Raw genomic sequence first — 21,490 nt, 5'->3', positions numbered from 1 at the left:
ATGTCTTCGGATTATAGAAGATATGAAAGCAGTGTTCGTTTAAAAAAAGGATGGTGGGGTTAAACGGTAAATATGCTGTTCAGAAAAATGCTTCAGAATCGATAAGCCGATACATTGCCGCGATAAACGTTATCCGTCAAAAATCTTGCGTATATAAAATGCTTAGAAACATCAATTTGATGTTCAATATTAATAGCTCTTGTATGAATTAATAACATTCAGAAAGTTGCAATATTCATTTAACCTTTAGAATTTAGTTACTGCGATTTAATATAACCCCCGAACTATCGGTATCGGCAGACAACACACTCTGAATAATCGGTTATCGGTCTCGTGTGAGAAATTTTGTTTGGTGCATCTCTACTTTGAACACTTTTGCTTTTTGTCATCGAATGAAAGTTATACATTTATTTTTGGATAAAAATAAACAAAAAATATTCATAAAGCAATGCATAACAATCCTAAAAATGATGGCGATGTATAGGTTAATGTTGCAAATTGCAGCTTTATGTGTTTATTCCTGTTAGTTTTGGTTGACATCGTTGCTTCCTTTTTGGAAATATCAATTTTGAAGTGGATGTGGATGTGAGTTTAATAGGCCATCGAATGGGTACCTGGTATCGGTATCATGGGATACTTTCAGCATACCACTGAGGTTTATATGAGTATCTGCACTAGCGTTGTCCCAGAGTCCTCTTAAAAAACATTTGAGCAGAGAGGCGTACGTTTATTTTAGAGAGAGAGCAACACACGAGCAGCGCAGCCCTCCAAAAATACCCAGAATGACAACGGAGAACTGGAAGTTGTCCAGATGATCATTTAACAGGAATCTGATAACTCTTAACGTAACATTTTGAAACATTAATGCAAAGATTTGGTATGTATAGAGGATGGTGTAAATGTCCCCCAAGCGTTTCAAGTCTAATGGTCTAATCAATAGGACAGAGATCCCTGATGTGGGTTAAACATCCCCGCAGGCTAGCGGAGCTCAGCTATTTGAACTTGATTCCATACTCTGTAATCATGAGAGCTATCGCGTGGGCCCTGACCCGAGATCAGCCGAATCTCCCCAGATATCATTCATAATGGTAATTGCTCTATTAGAATTCATATTGCTTGCTGTCTCGTGGTCGTTGTGCGGGAATCCAAAGGGGACAATCAAAGAAGCAAGGGAAAATGGGAAAGAGAGAGGAACAAGATACTGCCCTCTCCAGCATATTACTTATTAAAACAAGAAGTTGAGTTGGGATGTTTTATAATGCAATAACCCAGACCAGTTTCATTTTGTCTTCTGGAGTTAATATTGCAGAAAAAACATACAATAGAGAACTTTTAACTTTCTTAAGACTTGCCAGTTGTTTTATTTTAGACCATGTTGGTCTGAAGAGCACTGGCATTTAACTTCAAATAGATGTAAAACCACTTTACGAAACATAAAACTTGAAGGTGCTGTAAGCAATTATTTTAAATGCCACACGTTGATTTTATCTATTAACTGACAGATGTCGGTTAAATGTCTTAAGAAATCTCACATGTGTCTTTGACAGCACAATAAACAGCTGAAATAATAATAATAGTGTTTGAGAAAACATATATAACCAATTACAAACAACTTCTGCATCTCTGACCTCTGTTTCGATTGGCTCACGTGTCTTTGGTGGGCGGGCTCTGGCAGAGTGGTGCAGAGATGATGTATTTCTGTAGGCCAACCCCGAAGTAAGCGCCGCGTAGATTCCCTCAACCGAAAGCCTACGCATTTTTCCTACAGACTTTTGGAAGATCGCAAAAAATAAGATCTGTGATTAACAAAGGTTTGTGATGAATCAAGATGATCTTTACAGATTAACAGAATATTAGCTATTTTTCAAACTCCAATACACTATGGTCGCTAAATATCAACGTCACCACCACCAAGCCTCCGATAACTTTCTCAAATTTTATTAAAAATTAGTTCCCTGGTAAGTAATTACTCCTTCCACATTTTTAGAGATTTGTGCCCATGTTGCATTATCTGTGAGATTTATATGCATGATGAAGTCCCGCCAAAGGATGTTTTTGCAACCACGGATCTTATTTGGAACCGGAAGTGTTAAAATGCTAACTTGCTTCCGGGGTTCGCACACAAAAATACGTCATCCCTGCGATACTTTATTCAGTCAGAAGTAAATATTTGGGTAGTAATAAAGCATAAACGTGTCCTTTGGTGTGACAGGAAAATGTAGAAAATAAACGATCAAAGTTAAAGTTTTTTATGCTGCTCTGTATATAAATTATATTAACTTTTTTTTTATGAATATTTGCTATCACACCATACTTTTGGTTTCATTTGCATATCTTATATACAGTAACTTACAAATAAAAGAGCAAAGAGGTAAACAAAACAGCTGCATGTTATAAAAAAATTGAAAACCTCTCGGATTTGGAAAAATCTATTATTTTTGTACACAATTAAGAATAACACTTCCACAAATACGCACATTAAATGTCAGTAGTAATGTGAATTTCATTGGTTAATTCTTCAGCAGTCTGCAGGTAATGAAATAACAGTAGAAAGAGATAACAGCATCGTGTGTGTGAGCATTATTGATGGGTTTTCACACATATTTATGCACGTGCGTGTGAATGTCATTGTGGATGTCCTTTGGGGAAGTGTGCACGTGTTTGTGTGCGTGTGTCCGCGGGGACTCGTCCCATTAGTTGAGTAATTAAGATAAATTAGTTTTTAATTGCAGGGTGATGTGTGTTAATGATCTAGAGACTCCAGATTACTGTACTGCCTCTCTCGCTCTCATCTCTCAGTGTGTCTCTCGGCCTTTCTCCCGGAGGTCTCAGTGGCGTTGAAGTTATTATTTACTGTCAAATTACTCCGCCATAGCTCAGATCTTCGCCGTAATCCAACAACCTGACCCAGAACACCATTCTCTCCTTTTTTGATCATGCACAAGTTTACCATGCGTTCGTATTGGTTTTATTTGTATGCATTTGGCACGCTTTTACCTCACTAACGGTTTTTTCAAGGTATGCATGAGAAGACAGGCTGGTGTCCTGGTCTGGCAAGTACGGGAGCATTATTTGAGAATTGCAAAATCCTTTGTGATAGTAGTTATGTATATTTTAAATGCCTTAAATGTAAAGCATTTCGTTCGATTTTGAACACTATAATCAATTTTATGAATCACAGGGAGGGTTTTAAGTGTTATGTGTATTTAATCCACATCTGCACAACCCCGGGACAAGTCCAGTATGTGTGTGTGTGTCAGCGTTTGTGAAAGGGAGGCAGACACACTGCCGAATCTCTCTTGCCCGTTGAAATCCATTATAAAGCGCCGAGGGAAAACAGTGTCCTAAGTTTTAGCCCAGCATGGTTCATGAACCGCGGTGCTCACAGATCCACCTCACAGCCCCTCCAGCTACGGTTGCTTTAAAGGGCCAAAGTTAAAGCCTCATTAAATCACCCCGCTCTTTCAGAAGCACATGTGAGCTTTTTTCGACTCGGAGCCCCCAAAAGGAAAACGATTTACATGGCCTTGTTATTCCTGTGACAGTCAAGCCAAACGTTACCATGGAAACCTTATGGAAAGTTATCCTGAAGTGCGTCATGGATTTACATCCAAGGTTCATTTTTTGAAGTATGGAAGATATTTTGAAGAATGTCAGTAACAAAAAAGATCTCCTACAAAATCCTACATCCCCCCTGCCATAGTATTTATTTTCTCTACCATGACAGTAAATGGGGGGGGGGTGAGAGCTGTTTGGATACTGACATTTTTTCCAGTATCTTTATCTGCGTTCATCAGAGCAAAGACATTTAAACAGGTTTGGAACAAACTGAAGGTGAGAAAATGTAGTTAACTAGTTTACAACTAGCCTATGTTTTTCTGCAACTAGTTTTAGTATACACTATACTGTGTAGTATACACTATATATGGGTGCACTAACAGTATTACAGTTCAATAGTTGTAGCAGATGTTTTTAGTTTATGAAAGTATGCAAGTATGCACTATAAAGTGTACATTTAGTCAATAAATTTCCTTTACTGCAAGTATACTACTTTTTTCTAGTTTATTAGATATTTTCACACTTACACAAATATATCACTATGATACTATTTACACTAGATATTAATATTTACACTTGAAATATGCCTTTTCCGATTTGAAGTACGTTATATTTCAAACAACAAATTGAAAACAAGTATTTGATATACCTATAAACTTAAGTTTAGTCATTTATGTATATACTATACATGAGAAGTAGGCTACATAAAAGGTTGACTAAGTATTGTTATTTTAGTTGAAAAGTATATTAATATCACACTAAATGTCCTCTTTGCGAGGGTTACTTCAAAGATGAACAATGAACAATGACTTGCATTACTTCTTATTTTACCAAAGGACTTGGAAATGACTTAACCAGCACCTTGCAGTCGAGTGATATGGTATTGCATACCGTTCGCACAGTTTTATAAGCCTTTGAAATGGACATTAGTAAATGTATTGCAGTATGCATTAGATTCATGCCGAAATATTCTTATTATACAATATTCTATGTGTACTATGTATTGCAGAAATAGTAAGTGTAGTATGCTATTATAGTAGACTCTAAAAGCTTTCTGTAGTCACTCACTGTCTGTGTGGTGTACTTATAAAGCCATTACCCGTTCATGCACGAGTTTGCCCACCAAAGCGTGACCTGCGTAATCCACCTGCAAAGATGAAGAAATAAAGTGCAGCTCACATCTTTTATTTTGCCATCTAAGTCTGATCTTAATACCATCTTGTCACTCTTTGAGCTTATTGTCATCTACCGAAGTTCAAACGAAGCCAGATTCAGAAACATCATTACAGTGCTCGCAACGCTGCGTTGACATTCTGCTCATTCTGTTTATTTTATTGCTTTATATTATTGACACAAATCTATTTTATAATGCAATTTAGTATTTACGTCAGCCTAAACCACCTTCAAGCATTCTAACTTTTTTTATTGATCAGCTTCTGGTGTGGCACTTATCTGAAACTTCTTAAAAATGTATTTGTGAAAATAAATCTTGTATTGATTCACATGACACGAGTCTTCTGTGTTTTGCGAACCCCGATAGCAAATGATGACGTTGTGATATTTATAAACGGATTTCTGATTCTCACACAAACACTTCTGAATCTTTAACACACTTTTCTGAATCTTTTCACTCTTTTTAGCTGTTGCCAATAACAATTCCTTGGTCATGTCTAGTTTACGTTACGTTTACAGATATTTCCATTCGTTTATTCCTAGAAACCACACCCCTAGAGTCACAAGGCCGAAACGAAAGGTTCAATGAGTCAAATCATCTGTGGATCTTGTTTAAAGAATGCGCTTGACACTTTGAGCAGAGAGATCAAAGTTTCCAATCTATCTCTCAGGGTTTGATTATTCCCCTTGAGCCTTGAGCTTCAAATCAATAGTCAACCCTGTGACCCGGTTTACAATAAGCTCCAGTTGATAAAAGAATATATGTGTGTGTGTGAGGGTCTTTGATTTCAGATGAGACCACTGGTGTGTATATTGAATGAGTGCGTATGTGTGATGGAGTTGTCAGATGGGTCACTCCTCTGGCCCGTGGAACAGACACAGAACGCCTTTTATTCTTTATTCATTTACTGACACAACATACAGACAACCGGTCTTTCCTTTTGGGGATGTTTTATTTTTTATTTTGGTTGCTTTAATATTTTTTTATGGTTTTTCTAATTTAGTTTGAAAGGCATAATGGACTGTGCTTAAAATATGCGATGTTTGTATTTGAGTGAACTCAACAATTTTTCTTGTCATCATAGCATGTAATGGCTGGAATACACTACTAGACTTCTAAAATCTGATCAGATTTCTTTAAAACTAGACATCATGCACTTGCAGACTTCTTGAAAGTTTCAGATAGAAACACATTAACTGATCAAATCTGCAAACTGAAGTCCATACTGAAAATCTGAGCAAAAGTAGTGTATTTAAGCCAAAAGGTTTTGCGTATTTGCATTTTAAAGTGAACATTTTAAATGGAAAAGAAGCCTTTAGACTTTAGGAACACATGACTTGACTCACAGACATCCACATCCTTTGAAGAGATAGCAACGACAGCAGCGTTGTAAGATGCAAACATTTTGGAAACAGAAGAATTCTCTTTCTTATTTCTGATCATTTATTACTGTTCTGTGGATCTCATTGACATATGGTTTTACAGCAGCATGTTGAGGGGAGTAAATGCATTAGAAACGCTTTCTAAAAACTGCTTGTTTTCTCTTCCTCCAAATTGCTAAAAGAATCATTAAGGAACATGAATCGTTTCTTAATGATTCTTTGACTCTGAGTCACCCCAAAGCTTCATCGACTGCTGCCATGACATTTCATGTTGTCGTAGTGCTATGGATTCTCACATGCTACAGGTAGATGAAATCTGTGAAACATGCTTATGTGAAAAGTGGACTAATACACAATATAAAACTTGTAGTTAGGGTTCTGTAATACGATTGGATGAGCTATATTTGCCAATGTTTCTAGGCCAATACGTGTACACCTGCGACCTCACATCAACTGAATTCTATCGCTCCTTTTTTCCTGTGAGCTGTGACCGGCATGTGTCCCTTATTGTGAGACATGCGTTTATAATGTTTAAAGGTTTTGGCCTCATTTTTTATGATCATTAGGCACTCGCTGTGTAAATTTAAGCTGTGATTGTCACTTTTGTTGAAGGGATAGAGTCGGTTTTTGATCTCGCTGCCAGGATCTGTTCTGCCTCTTCAAGTGAAGGATTGTTGCTAATCTGAATCCTGCAGTTGTTATCCGAGAGCATTGACTGGATTAGGACATATAATCCATAAAACAGCCTTTCATGCCAAATGAGATACAATAGCATTTCTAGCATATAAAAGCAGAGATACTGTGAACGTGTGTTGGTGTGAAGAGGGAAGGCATGATAGAACGGATGCTCAGGATGGTTTGTTTGTTGTTCATTTGCAGGATTACTTTAATTGTGTTGCTCATCGTAGTTACATTGACTGTTGTTCCCACATATTTATGTAATTGTTGTATATTTTTCTGTCTTTATCGTTTCTGTGTTTATTGTTTGAGCTAGTAAATCGTCATATATAACAGCAGGTTACAGAATTATTCAAAAATATCTTTGATTTATGAATGACTTTCAGGGCATGTGGCAAGTCAAGTCAGCTTTATTCATATAGCGCTTTTTAAAATTGTCATTGTTACAAAGCAGCTGTACAAGAAAACATCAACTATAAGCAAAACATATACGGTTATGCAAATCAAAACACAGGTCAAATAGCAGACAGACTATAAATTCCTATATGTAGTGTTAATGAAATAAAACTATAAAATTCTAGCAGCCCAGGCAAACATTGCAAAACAGTTTGCAAACGGTGGCGAGGAACCCAAAACTCCATTGGAGGAGAAAAAAACCTCAGAGGGAAACCAGGGGTCTAACCAGGGGCCATAGATCTTAGAAAAGCTGTCTATGGTCTATGGAAAGATGTTTCCATAGTTGTAATTCACAATAAGAAAGCATAAAATGAGATGGAAAATAATGAGGATATGAAATGACAGTTTCTAGTGGGAATAAATGGTGTTGTAAGTTTTTTAATTATTATTATTTATGAAGTACTTCTATTTGTAACGTGCCGTTTAAGGGAAACTTCACCCAAAAATGAAAATTCGGTCATCATTTACTCACCTTCGAGTTGTTCCAAATCGATATAATGTCTATTTTCTGATGAACACAGAGAAAGATATTTGGAAGAACGCTCATAACCAAACAGATTCCCCCCATTGACTCCCATAGTAGAAATATATTCAATGGTAGTCAAAAGTGCCCCAGAACTGTTTGCTTTCCTACATTCTTCAAAATGTCGTCTTTTATGTTCGAATATATATTTTAAAATATCTTTCTCTGTGTTCAGCAGAACAAATACATTTATACAGATTTGGAACAACCCGAATGTGAGTAAATTCTTTTTGGGTGAAGTATCCCTTTAATTGGGTTTTTGTTTATACGTTTTTATGTTTATGTTCTTGTTTGCAAATAAGAAAACCAAATGACAAAAAAAGAAAAATGTTCAGAAGTGTTTATATCTCAGTATTCATTCTACTTGGGTAATGTGATTGTCTTCTTTTTTATTTTTTAACGTGATCATAATTAGTGTGAATTATTTAATGTTTTCTCGTAACCTGCACGTTTATGTTTCTTTCTGAAGGACGGGTGAAGCGAGCTTCATGTTGTTCTTCTGCTGTTACAAAAAAGTAAATGAATAAATTCTGATGTCGCCCTATACGCTCTTCAGGCTGATCATTTGTTTGTAGTTGATGTTGCCTGACGCTGAAAGTTTGACCCTTTATATTCATTGTGTTTGTTAAATCAAGGCTATTGTTAACATGTATTTGTTCTTTTGAAAGAAAACGTATAGATTCAACATTGTGTCGTGTAGTACTGGCAGTGTGGTCGACCACTATCACCTCATAACAAAAGAATGAATATGAACGTGTGCCATGTGTAAATGTGTGTGAATATATTTGTTGGTATTGTGCCTGTGCGTTATCAGCTCATTTGTTTCATCATTGTTCCATGGGCCAGATTTTTCCGAATGTCACTGGAGACTGGAGGTTATGATATCTTTCCTAATGCTCTGAAATTATTCTCATTAAATAGACGCTCTCTTAACACATTAGCCCGCAGGAATCACAACCATTTAATCATCTAATCTCGGAACGGATGCCAAACCCTCAAATTACGTCCCACAACATCACAGATTTCTGCTGCTTTTGTACGTGACGTTGTGAAAGAGTTGCACGTTGGTTCACGGTGGATAAACTTAGAAAGAGTGTCTGTGTGTGTCGTTTGTTTCATCACACACCCGATCACACACATCAGATTATGCACTCGTCTTTTCTCATAATGGCTACACATGTTTGAATCCCACTCCCTGAATCTCTTTCCATGTTTTTTTGTATTGAGAGAGAGGTGAGCAGAATTGTAATAATGGTTTATTGTTGACCAGGGAGATGGCAGCTTCGCTCTCACATGCACAAAAACAACGTGAATGTTTAAAGCGTTTTAATTTCAGTGTTAGTTACGGCATCAGAAGGAAGATGAATTTCAAATCATTGTTGTTTGGTTTGGTTTTTACTTGGTAGGCTTTATTCCTTGCTTGTTGAAACAGCAGTGGCGCTTTCAAAGTAATTTAGCAGGAAATAATTAAGTCATAATAATTCGTTTTAATATATTATTTTAATATAGACCCCATTATAGAATTATCAAAACTTAAGTTTGTCATTTTGTCATTCACCACTAACTTTTGTTTATCAAAGACTAGTTCTTTCTAAAATGTAATATTACAATTAACAGTGTGGTCAAAAGTTTACACACACCTTGCATATTCTGGAAAGTATAAAACATTTCAATTTGAGTTTGAAAAGTAAATCACCTGAGCAAGTTTTTTCACATATAAGATGTTTACGTCAACTCCAGAGTACAGAATAATATTTGACTTTACAAAAATATCCCTGTTTAAGGGTTTGCATACACCTGATTTTGTTTTCTGATAGGGTTTCCTGTTTCTTCTGAGTCATTCAACTGTCCATTGGTCTCCAGAAAAATCCTCTAGGTCCTAAACAATATTTGCTTTTCCAGTATCTTCTGCATACTGTATATGACCTCTGTTCACCAGTGACTGTTTGATGTTCATAGGGATGCACTGATACCACATTTTTTCAGACCAAGTACAAGTACTTACATTTGGGTACTTGCGATACCGAGTACCGATACGAGGACTTATTAATGACTCGTTCATTCTTTCATGTTTAAACATTTCTTATTTGTAAAAATATTTAATCTCATAACATTGTTTAATGTAGTTGTAATTTGTCATAGAATAGTTTGCAGTCTGCTCTACTTTTAGCATCATCGCTTACCTTAAAATATGTCCAAATGGCTGAAATGGCGCCTCCTCCATCCGAGAATAAACTGTCCCTATTTCAGCCCCCCAAAAGAGAGACGGAGTAATTTTTTCTGGGAAGTGGGACGGGATTGGTTTGAAAGTCCACTCCGGTGTCACCCTCTACTTCACATATGTTTATCATTCAATTAACGGGTCTGTGGTCACCATAATGTAAGTGGTTTAGAATTGACCCTACAATGTATAGAAACATGCACACTCGCGCGCACACACAGGTAGCTCTGCCTCAACCTCACATCGTTGGTTGAGCATGACGTTGATATTTCTGGATGCTCACGATGTTTTAAAAGTGTCACCGTGTTCACACTCTTGAGAAGCTGTTTGTGCATCTATGTAGTATTTGTGTGCGTACATGTGTTTTCTTCCTGTAGTTATGCATTGTTGGTATAGTATATGTCTGTATCTAAGGGTCGGTAGAAACAGACATAAATGTGTGTGAATTGTCAGGTCTGGTCCTCCACAGGTGTGGGTGACAGGTGACGGCGCAGTGGTCCGTGTAGTCCGCGGCTGTCGCAGTATATTGGCAGTTTGGTCAAGCCACTGAAGCACACAAAGCAATTTAGAGCCATCATGGCTGCTTTGAGCCCTCATGGATGACCAGTCTCACAGCAGCTGTCAATCAGCACTCTCTGTTATTCTGATTGGGCCGTGAGCAGTCAGTGGGAGGGACACGATGAGAGCCAACTCTGTACCAGCTGTCCTAGATATTCACCTATAGTTTTGTGACTATTTCCACACCTTGCTTGTTGGATTTTTGACCTTGTTCTGTATACATGACTATATAACGAACAAACAAACAAACAAATTAACCAATTAACCAATAAATGAATGAATGCAAAAACCAACAAATATATACTTTGCTTTATGCCTGTGCACACAAATAATTTTCTTTGTTACTGTACAGAAGCTTTCAAAGCAAGGAACAAAGGTAGCAAAATAAAGTAAATATATACGTATATAAAAGTTTTATTATTTACAAAATAAAATATTATAATTGCAAAATATACATGCATATATATTTACAGTATGTAAAAGCACAGATACAAATGCAAAATATACTGCAAATGTGCAATTGTTCTGTTAAAATATATATATATTTTAATTATATAAATATATATATATATATATATATATTTTTTCTTTTTTTTTACATTTATAAATTATTTATATATGCAAAATATATATAATGTATTGTAAATAACATGACCTTGATACAACTTTATATACAACTTTTTTCTCTATAACAAAATAATTTTGTCATTCCAGGACTGATGTTTTATGACTTCTTTGTGTACTGTGCCTTTAAACGTATCTCTCAGTGTCTTAGAGCAAAAAAAGGATGTTACACAGATTCTAATAATTGATTCAATTTACTCGTGTGTTTGCCTGGGTCACATGTAGTACCTTAGAGAGTGTGTTTGTGTGTTTGTGTCTGCGCACGACTGACACATCTCTATATAAACACACACAGTCACATCTGCCAGGACTCAATTTGTCCCCTCAACAGCTCTCCCCTCCTCTCTCCACCTTTTGGCCCCAATCCTCCATAATTACCCAGAGGGCTGTGCTTCCTCCCTCGCCTGCGGTGGCCCCACAGTCACCCCATTCTCTGGCCAACAATGGACTGGCACAGACCCAGCACGCAGTGACTACAGACAGGTCTGGCATGAGGTTAATCTCCCGTGCCCTGGCCTCTGTCAACATGCCCACACGCTGCCCCTGTTTATCACACTAGCGTGCTTAGCTGCGACGCTGTTACAGCAGACCTGCAGCAGGAGAGCTTCATGAACCTGTAAGTGTGAACATGGGAATTGAGGAACCGGATTTGGGGGTGTTTGACGTAATATACGCATTAAAAGGGATATTTTACTCCAAAATTAAAATTCAGCTTTCATTTATGCACCTTGATGCCATTTCAAACCTGAAAGACTTAATTCTTCTGCAGAACACAATAGATGATTTTTTGAAGAAACAAACAACGCTGGCCCTAATTGACCTCCATTGTAAAGACCAGAAACCTACATTTCTCAAAATATCTTCTTTTGTGTTTTGAAGATGAGAAAGTGTCAAACGCAGAAAAAGGTTTTTCTTCATAAAATCAGAAAAATAATACAAATTTCATAGATGAAAATGACAGTAAATACATGAACTTTTATGTTTTTAATCGGAGATTTCATGTTGTTCTCACCATATTTTGTTCTTCTCATGACTGTGACTATGCAACGATTCAACGAAAGGTCATTTTGACGAGGATATTAAAGTTGTACGCGCCGTTACGTTTATTAGAAATGAAATACTTGACATCAAACGTAACGTCACCGGATAGATAATATTAAAATTGGCCATTTTTAAAGCCGCAACTTTGAAATTTTCTCTCTCTGACTTACTTCCCAGCAGCCCCCAATTCCTCTGCTCGCTGACAGCCTAATGAAATTATTCACTAATTCACAGCTTGTCCACTAATTTGTTGCCTGACTGACTTGATAGATGCGACAAAGCATGTCTATCTGCCGCACAGGTTCGCTAACCCGTAACCGTGAGCTAATTTGTGTCGCTCTGTTAGTATGGCTAAGATCTTTGCTGGCGACGCGGCTCTTGTAGTAAATCGGTCTGAAAGCGGGAGATAGCAGTCGGCACGGGAACAGAAGCTGAGGGCAGTGATCGTCTCGTTCCTCTTCTTTAGCATGTGCTCCAGCTAAGCTCAGACGTAGAGATGACGGACTGTGACTTTAATTGATTTTACAGCTCCTTCACATACTGAAGGTAAACAAGTGGTGTCTGGGAGGCAGGGTGTCGACAGATGAAGCCTACTTCAGCAAAGCTCTAAAGTGTGTGGAATGTGTTACGAGGAAAGAAAAACGATAGTCACGGCTTGTCTAGTTTTGGTGTATTATTGGAGGAGATAACATCTTATTGTAACACAAATAACACCTTAATCCCAGATGCTGATTTTGTTGTGACGTGACCTGAGAAGTTGTTTGCATTATAAACATTCCTATACATGATGAACAAAATTACATTTAGGCCACGTTTACACGATGAAAAACGGAAACGTTTTTCTCTTGCGTGTTTGAAAAGTTTCACGTACACACGACAACGTTATCATAACAATCCGCGTTTACACAGATCCGCAAAAATTACCATAACACTGTATTACGCATGCCACGCCAGTAGTTGGTGACATCACTTTGTAAAGAAAAAAATCCTTGATGATTGATTGACGGTTTATTGGAAGGCGGACTTCCGTCGCTAAAGAGACCATACAATACAGAGCGCTGCATTTCTCCTCATGTATAGTTAAGAGAAGCGTGCGCACATAAACAAACAAACAGCGTTGGCAGCGCATTTCTGTATTTATTTGTGTCGCGAGTATTTTCAGTGCATGTGTTGCCAAACTAATCACGATGCTTTCTGAATTTGCTTGTGTTTTTTCTATTTGCATGTGTTTTCTTCCGTCGCAGCGATGTGACACTTTGCGGCTTCCGTACATTTTAGACATAGAGAGACTTTTTTAAAGGTGGTAAAATATAATATTTACGTTTTTATTCTCAATTAAATTCCCAGAGTCTGTGGCATTCGTGGCATTCTATACATGACCATGCCTGTGAAAACCCTGCTAAAAACCAAAAAAACTCCTGGTTACACCGGCCCACCCATCAATTGAACACCACCTTACCTCTGACACCCTTTGTTATAGCACCAGACTTTAGTCTGATTTTCACAAGCAGGTTCACGTATTTTTCCATTCTGACAAAATGAGTAAAATATTTATAGAGAGTAAGTGAACTTTCGAGCCGTGGTATACAGTAGTATATTTATAACATTTGGTTGCTGTTGACAGTCTTGATTATTTCAATGTACATTTAATCTAATTCGGTGTCATAGTTGGGATCAATTTAAAAATAGATTTCTCTATTGACTTATAATTCCATTCCAGCATGATATGCAAGGGTTTCCCCTCGTGTAATGAATGTGTCTGTGGCTGTCCTCCTCATCCTCTGGTGCGTCGGTGTGTCCGTCTTAAGCTGTCGTGGGTGAACTCTCTTAGCTGATGGCTTTCAGTGGATTAAAGTGGCTGAGCTATCTCGTCCCCCACAGAGCTCCACTCGCTCAAACTCTTCTCTTTATTCTCTCCATCAACTTCGGCCGAGCTTGATTTCTCAAACAGAGAGAGTTCTCTCAGCTGTCACTTTGTGTGTTGATGAGATGTCAGTCTCTATGGAGGAGAGTTTTGTTCTGTCAGGCAGAACGCAGCATCACTTCGCTCTTCTTAAGAGTGTTTATCTGACACTAATGTACCAGCTCCACTCCAACAGTTCTTCATACACTTAACCTGCTCTGGCCTCTAGTTAAAGAAATAGTCGAGGCATTAAAAATTGGTTCAATACTCATACCAGTGTTTTTTTGTTTATTGTTATAATTATATTTACTGTTATTTAATTGAATAACAATTTAATTATGCATTTGTTATTAATTATTGTTTTTATTAATTTGTGTATGATTTATTTATCAATTTAAGGATCTTTACATACAAAGATATCTATACAGGATCTAAAACAATAAAAACATCTCAATAATAATGATAATAATAATACTTTTATTGATTTATTTTAAACATTTTATTATTATTATTATTTGTATCTATCAAAGTGATTTATATAGAAGTGATACATTATTATTATTATTATTAATCATACTTCTACTACTGTAAATAACATTCCAATTTCCATAAAATCTGAAAAAGATTAAAAAAATTACATGTGATAAAAGCAGGAGAAAAAAACTGTTGCTGTATATGTATTTAACGTATTTAATGTATTTATTAAACCTGTCTATATATAAAGTATAACCTGCCATGGCAAAGAAGAATTTCTTTGTCTTTTGTGTTTTATGATATATTTCATGATATCATTTATAATAATATATACATATGAGTCATGCATAACCCCACATGGGTTTGCTTATACTGAGGTGAGTAAATAATGACTGAGAACTTTCATTTATTTGGAAAACTATTGCGGTTAATGTAGTCACGCAAGCTAACCTGTGTGACCCTTCGACATTTCATTGACTCGTCTGTGAGTCCACATATTCTCAACCCACCACCATGTTCTGAACCCACAACTCTTGTAATACCAAGCCTATGAATATTGCCTCCTCACAGCGCCCTCCAAATGACTCCGCATCTACCTTTAGAAATATATTTGCGTTTCCGGAACAGGATTATTATCATTTTTAAAGCAACACGCTCCAGTGAACAGCCAAACATGCTAATTTTAATGAATAAATCGGGTCGACGCCACTCGCCGCTGCCCGTTTGGTCTCTCGCTGGCCATTTGGGAAAGTAAATTAAAGCGAGTTTTCTAATTGGCTGCCGATGCCCAGAGGAGTCAATATAGTCATGGTCTCAAACATGCGTGCGTACGCCCGGTTCAAGCGCTCTCAATCAATCTGGGTATTCCCATTGTTTGATTTCCATTACGCATGTGGTTCAGATTGCATTCCGAGTGTAGAAATCACGATTATCTCTGCAGGGCGGCTCCGAGTCGCTCATGCATGCGCAACAAGCTCCGTCTCAATCCAATACAGATGCCGCGATGATGTGACTGCGTCCGGTTTAGCATAACAATAGTGAACACCCGAGATGAGATGGGCCTGATTGAAGAACGGGAGTTTGAGAATGGGGATGAATGTGAGAATTTAGAGGTGAAGAATCGAATGAATGATTAGGTGGAGGAAGAGAGCGTCATGAAACAGAAATGAAGGGGAAGGAAAGGATGAAACAATGGCAATCTAATAAGGTTTAGTACACGATGTTGTAGAAAAAGAGGTGAAGGTGTTATATCGTTCTCTCCCTGCTGTCCATCCGCTGGACATCATTTGCATGCATTCAACAAACAGCAGCTTCGAGAAAAGGATAGAGAGAAAAAAAGACGCGGATGAAAGAGAAAAATAGGCTATTTAGATAAATCTGATATAATTAGCACAAATGAGATGTTAATGGGAGTGAGAGAGTAACTGTTAGGCTTAAAGTTTAAGGCATATACACTTTAAAAAATCCAACTTACTAAATGTTCTCTCTACAAAGATAAATAAGTAGCTTGAACATATAATTTTTTATTGTTTTGCATATACCAAACAAAATGAGCCTATCCATTTTGTCAGGTTTTTGGTCGGCATGCGTCATAAAGTTTGCCCAACCTACAAAACAGTATATTCTGAACAAACAATATTGCAAGAGTTTGAAAGTTCCCAAAATGCATTGCAGCATGTTCTATTCTGTGTCTTATTTGTTTTTCTTTTAAAGATTAGAGATTTAGTTCTTGCGGGGTTAATGCATGCTTTAATATTGTTGTTACTGTTAGTATCTAGAGTTTTTTTAATGAATGATGGTTTGTATGAAATTAATTGGATTAAAAGACAAAAACATTTGTTTATTTTTAAATAACCCATCTATTTATGTTCAGCCAACAAATAATATCTAGTTCTGTTGTTTATTAGGGTAAACTTGACAACTAATGACTTAAACATCATTTTTTAAGTCTCTGTTTGTTGAGTTAAATATTATCTTTTATCTATATATGCATTTAAAGGATTCAATGCATACACTTTCATTTCTAGGACTAAACAGATTAGTTTCTTTTAAAATCCACAATTGTAAAGTTAAGGGAAGTCCCCATTGGAGCTGAGTGGGGTTAAATGTGCCGCTCGATGGCAGAATGATGATCAGGGAGTTCAGTAACCCGTCACCTCATTTATTGCCCCTAAGGACCTACGTTGGGCCTCGGATATTGTAGAATTTTACAATTACAATTAATGTCAATTTTTGATCTTCTTGGTTTAATATGGGACTATTCAATGCAAAAAGAAGCATCTTTTGACTGAGGCTGTCAATCATATATTGAATCTTTAGGCACTTTAAATCATCTTGTTTTTCTTTCTGTTCATCAGGTAACACCAACAGCATGTTTGCCTTGGACTACATCAGCGGATCTCTGACGGTGAGCGGACAGCTGGACCGGGAAAACCCTCTTTACTCGTCTGGATTCACTCTCACTGTGAAGGTGAGATTCAGATTCGGATGCAAATGCTGTAATGTTTGTGTTGGAAAGGAATGCGATTGATCAATTGCATTTCAACACAATGACGTATTTCCGGCTTGGCTTGTGAACCAACTGCACCAAGGCACATAAAACAAATATGTTTCCGCTTTGAGACCGATTAGATGGGATGAGCGGTTTACATCGCATCCTAACCAAACGCAATGCAATGAGATTCCTGCGATAGGCAGAAACAAACCGAATGCGAAAAAGGGGCTGGAAGTGACAATCAATCGCAAAACACAGCCAATCACATTGCAGCTGAATAGTAAAGCATAGTCGCATCGCGTTTGGTTAGGACACGGTGTAAGAGTGATAGCAATGCAATTTAATTTCAATGTACAATGAATATACAACATATTTGAAGAATGCATTTCAAACTTGTCTCTCTTATTCATTCAGTTTTCCAGAATGAACAGCTAGCTGTTATGTGACCATCAAATGTAAAAAAAAGTAGTGAACTTGACAATCATTAAGTGTCATTATTAAAGGGATAGTTCACCAAAAAAGGAAAATTCTGGTAACACGTTACATTAAGGTACCCTTTATAAAGCATTTATAAATGTGTTTATTAATGATAAATAAGTCATTTACAAATGCATTATGAAGCAGTTATAACTACATGAATGAAAAGATGTATTCTATCGAAAAACCAGCCAAATAGTATGCTATTTATTAAAATGCAAGTTTTTAACTAATGTATTTATTCATTATTTATTTGACTCTAAAGCAGATTCATTTTTATCATGATGTTCTTTGGAATACAGGCTGTCAATCTATTTTGTTGTTTTTCTTATACATGTTCACTGTTTGGCAGGTTTTTCATTAAAATCCCCCTTTTATACATACAGTTATAACTGCTTTATAATGCATTTGTAAATATAAAAACTTATTAATCATTAATGAACTCTTTTATAAAGGGTACCTTAATGTAAAGTGTTTACAAAATTATTTGATCATTAACTTGCCCTCTTGTCATTGCAAACCTGTATGACTTTCTTTCTTTAACAGAACACAAAAGAAGATATTTGTAGAACTTTTGTAACCAAACAATACTGGACCCCATTGGCTTCAATTGTACGGGCATTTCTCAAAAATAAAATCTTAAACAGAAAAGAAAAGGATATACACAATGAGGGTAAATAAATGTTCACAGAATTGAGATTTTTGGGCGAGGAATTATTTCCTAAATCCCTTTTTCAAACGACTTGATAAACATTATAAGTCAAATAAAGGGTTTCTTGTGTTAAAGAGAATCTTTGTAGACTCACAGCAGGTTTCCAGCGCAGGAGTTGTGTTTCTTCAACTCTGTGTTTTACTGTACGGCGTCGGGCCAAATGTATTATTGATCCTAGAGTAGATGTTTGCAGAGTTTCACTGTAATTTATCGAGCCATTTACTCCCATTGAACACATCAGGAGCAGTGTCTGAGAAGATCGTACTGACCCCAGAGCTTTAAATCCACCTTTAAACGTTCAGAAACATGCTAAATACACCAGACTAAATCATGGACATAATGCAGAATAGGCAAAGAGATTTTAATACACACATTCATTCTTCTAGATTTGAACAGCTTTATCAATGCAACTGGAATTATCACTGAATTGAATTCATTTCAGCGCTTTCAGTATTCATTTACTACAACATACAGGATTCAATTTGACAGGATTGATAGCAGGGCTGTGAAAAATGCGGGTTCAACGTAATGAATAGAGTTTTTTGGGACGTGGCTAATTTGGAACGACATTGTATTTAGTGTTTCATTAGCTGGACAATCCACACGAGGCATACCCTGTATAGTACTCTGTACAGTACGGTGTATTCTTTCGCGGTGTATTTGTGTCCAATCAAACATGAATATAAGATTTTGAACTCAATTAACAATGCAAAATGGGTGGGAAGTGAGAATGAAATGTCTGAAGAAACTGTGATGTCACAGACAGGCACAAATACATATCTTAGAGTTTGGTTGGATGCAAAGTCTTCTTTCACTTTCAACCCAAAAAAGCAAAAAAGTTACGACATCTTTGTTCTGTGTCAGCCACCGTAGTGCTTTGAATGGGAGGAGTGAGCGGTTAGTTGCAATTCGCAACCTCACCATCAGATGGCACTTAATTTCATACACTGGACCTTTAAGGAAAGCTGGTTAACTTTAACAACACAGTTAAATTACAGTGTTTTATATTTCTCATACGTTTTAAAGACTCAAGGTATTCGTCCAACAGCGATGATATGTTATTTTAATAATTAGAATATTTATGGGATTAAAATGTTGGTATTTTAAAACACAATTGGAGAATGATTGAACAGACAGTTTTGCTGCTGTGTCGAGTCGCCACTTGATATCCAACATAAAAGTCTTGAAGCATAACGTTGAAAACACCTACCCTTATGATCTAAACATTACTTAAATATAACAATGCTAATGAATGTTTTGTTAGTTATCGGTGTGTATTGAGTCTTAGTTGTTTTGCAGTTTTAATTCTGTGACAGAAACTGTGTGTGTGTGTGTGTCATGTCATTGTTATCTCTGTGCCCCGCTGACAGTTCCAGGGCCAAATGCCGGAGGAGTGTGTGCGTATGTGTGTTTTAATGCCCCTCAAGAGCTGAGTGATGAAAAGCAATGCTTCTCCATCTCGGAGAGCTCACTGAGCTTCTGAAATATTCACTTTCTACCACACACATCTTTGCCTTCTCTTGAGGGTACATAAGGAAGGAGATGAAAAGAAGTATGGACAGACATTGAACGTTCTCGTTGCTTAATTCAGGACGGTTAGACCACCGTGCCGAAAATTCTGAGCTGAGAACAGTGCCGTGTCGAACCAGGATTACGCGGAAACATAACTGTAACCGTTTCCGACTGTGCTTAGAACGGTTCGGCGCGATGGTGGAAAGCGTGTACAGCACGTGTGCTGTTTTCTGTCTGAAGTTAGATCTGTCGCACGGATTATTTTCACAGTTAATTGTTCCTCTGGGTCGCTGTACGGCACAGTAGTTACATTTAGATGTTTACTGATTATTGGAGCCACGTTCGCTGTGTGTGTGTAATATTATATATATTCCCATCCTGACAGTTTCATAAATGTGTTTTGGATTCTTCTGTTCTGTTCACGGTTATAAACCGCAGCAATAGTTTCTAAATTGAAATCAATGTTCGCTGCAAAAGTTGAAACTCAAAACAAAGCAATAGCGAGAAACCATCCAAAATATTCATAAGTTATAGATTTTCATTATCTGTTTCTCCCTCCCCAGTCTTTTTTATTTTACCCCGTCTTCTCTATTCTTTACTCTCTCTCTCTCATTGGTGGCAATATTGATTTTGAGTGGAAAGTAATAAAACTAATTTCTCAACTTCACAGAGTTTGGATAAGCTGGAGTACGTTGGGCTGCAGGTCAGCGCATTCATTATAGGACGGGGACAGGCGTGCGAGTGTTAAAAGATATGATTGGCCATAGCATCGCCTCTGTTCATCCAACATCCCTCCTTCACAAAACACTATTATTCCTTTTTATTCCCTTCTGTTTCCAACTCACAAAGAGAGGAAGAGAGAGAGCAAGAGAGGCAGGAAAGTGAGCGATTGTTTCCTGTCGATAAGACTTGTTCATCCTAAATGTTATTGTCTGGGTCTGCCGTGCTCCGCTGGCCTCTTCGTGCCCCCACTTACCTTAGACCTGTGGGATTTCTCCCAGAATCCTCCCCTCTGATTTAATAAAGAACAAATGGAAGAGATTGAGGTCTAAACGTTAACGCGACTTACTGCCAGTTTCCTTCTATTATCACATCCGTCTTTTCTCATTTCTTGTCTCCCACTGGTGGGAGCCGAGAACGGTTTTTCTTCAGAACAGCTTCTTTTTCTTTGCAAACAAATGGATCTGAATGATTGCGAATGACGTTCCTTTAAATGTGTGGGATGTACTGTACTGTACTAAAATATGACACTTCTACTAAACTTACAACACCTCATTCACAAAGTTTGTCATGTTTCTCTCCCCCAGAGTTATTACAGTTCTCTTTTTTTGTAGTTTTGTTTATATTTGGATATTTATAGTGAATTTGAATCATTATTATAATTTTTTTAATCGTTTCATGTCTTTTTTCATTTAATTATTTATATATGATTTATTTATATGGTATAAAAGATGATTCAAAATAAAACACAAATCAGTTTATTGCTAAGGCAACATTTTTTGTTGGATATTTTGTTTAGATATTTTATTTCATTTCACGTAAACGTCTTAATGTTTCTTTTTCATTTTAGAAAACTGTAATAACCTTGCTCTTCCTTGCATGTTTGCGGATGAAATTAGATTTTTGATAATTCTTTTAGATTTCAATAAGAATTCAGTTTAAATCCATTTCCTAAGAACTCTTCTTCACATTTTCTTTCAGTG

At 36.9% G+C, this 21,490-nt stretch overlaps 1 protein-coding gene across 1 annotated transcript in view; it reads left to right on the top strand.

The window, feature by feature from the left end:
* Window positions 1-21,490, top strand: part of LOC306903879 (cadherin-23-like) — a gene marked incomplete at both ends in the record, with an annotated part of 51,127 nt that overhangs the window by 21,613 nt on the left and 8,024 nt on the right. The window contains one exon of the mRNA XM_079473419.1: window positions 16,950-17,062. Within this exon, the coding sequence (XP_079329545.1) occupies window positions 16,950-17,062 (113 nt within the window). The remainder of the gene's footprint in view (window positions 1-16,949; window positions 17,063-21,490) is intronic.

Source organism: Barbatula barbatula, assembly GCF_947034865.1.
Source record: "Barbatula barbatula genome assembly, chromosome: 14".
NCBI lineage: Eukaryota > Metazoa > Chordata > Actinopteri > Cypriniformes > Nemacheilidae > Barbatula > Barbatula barbatula.
This window is presented reverse-complemented; position numbering and strand designations above follow the sequence as displayed.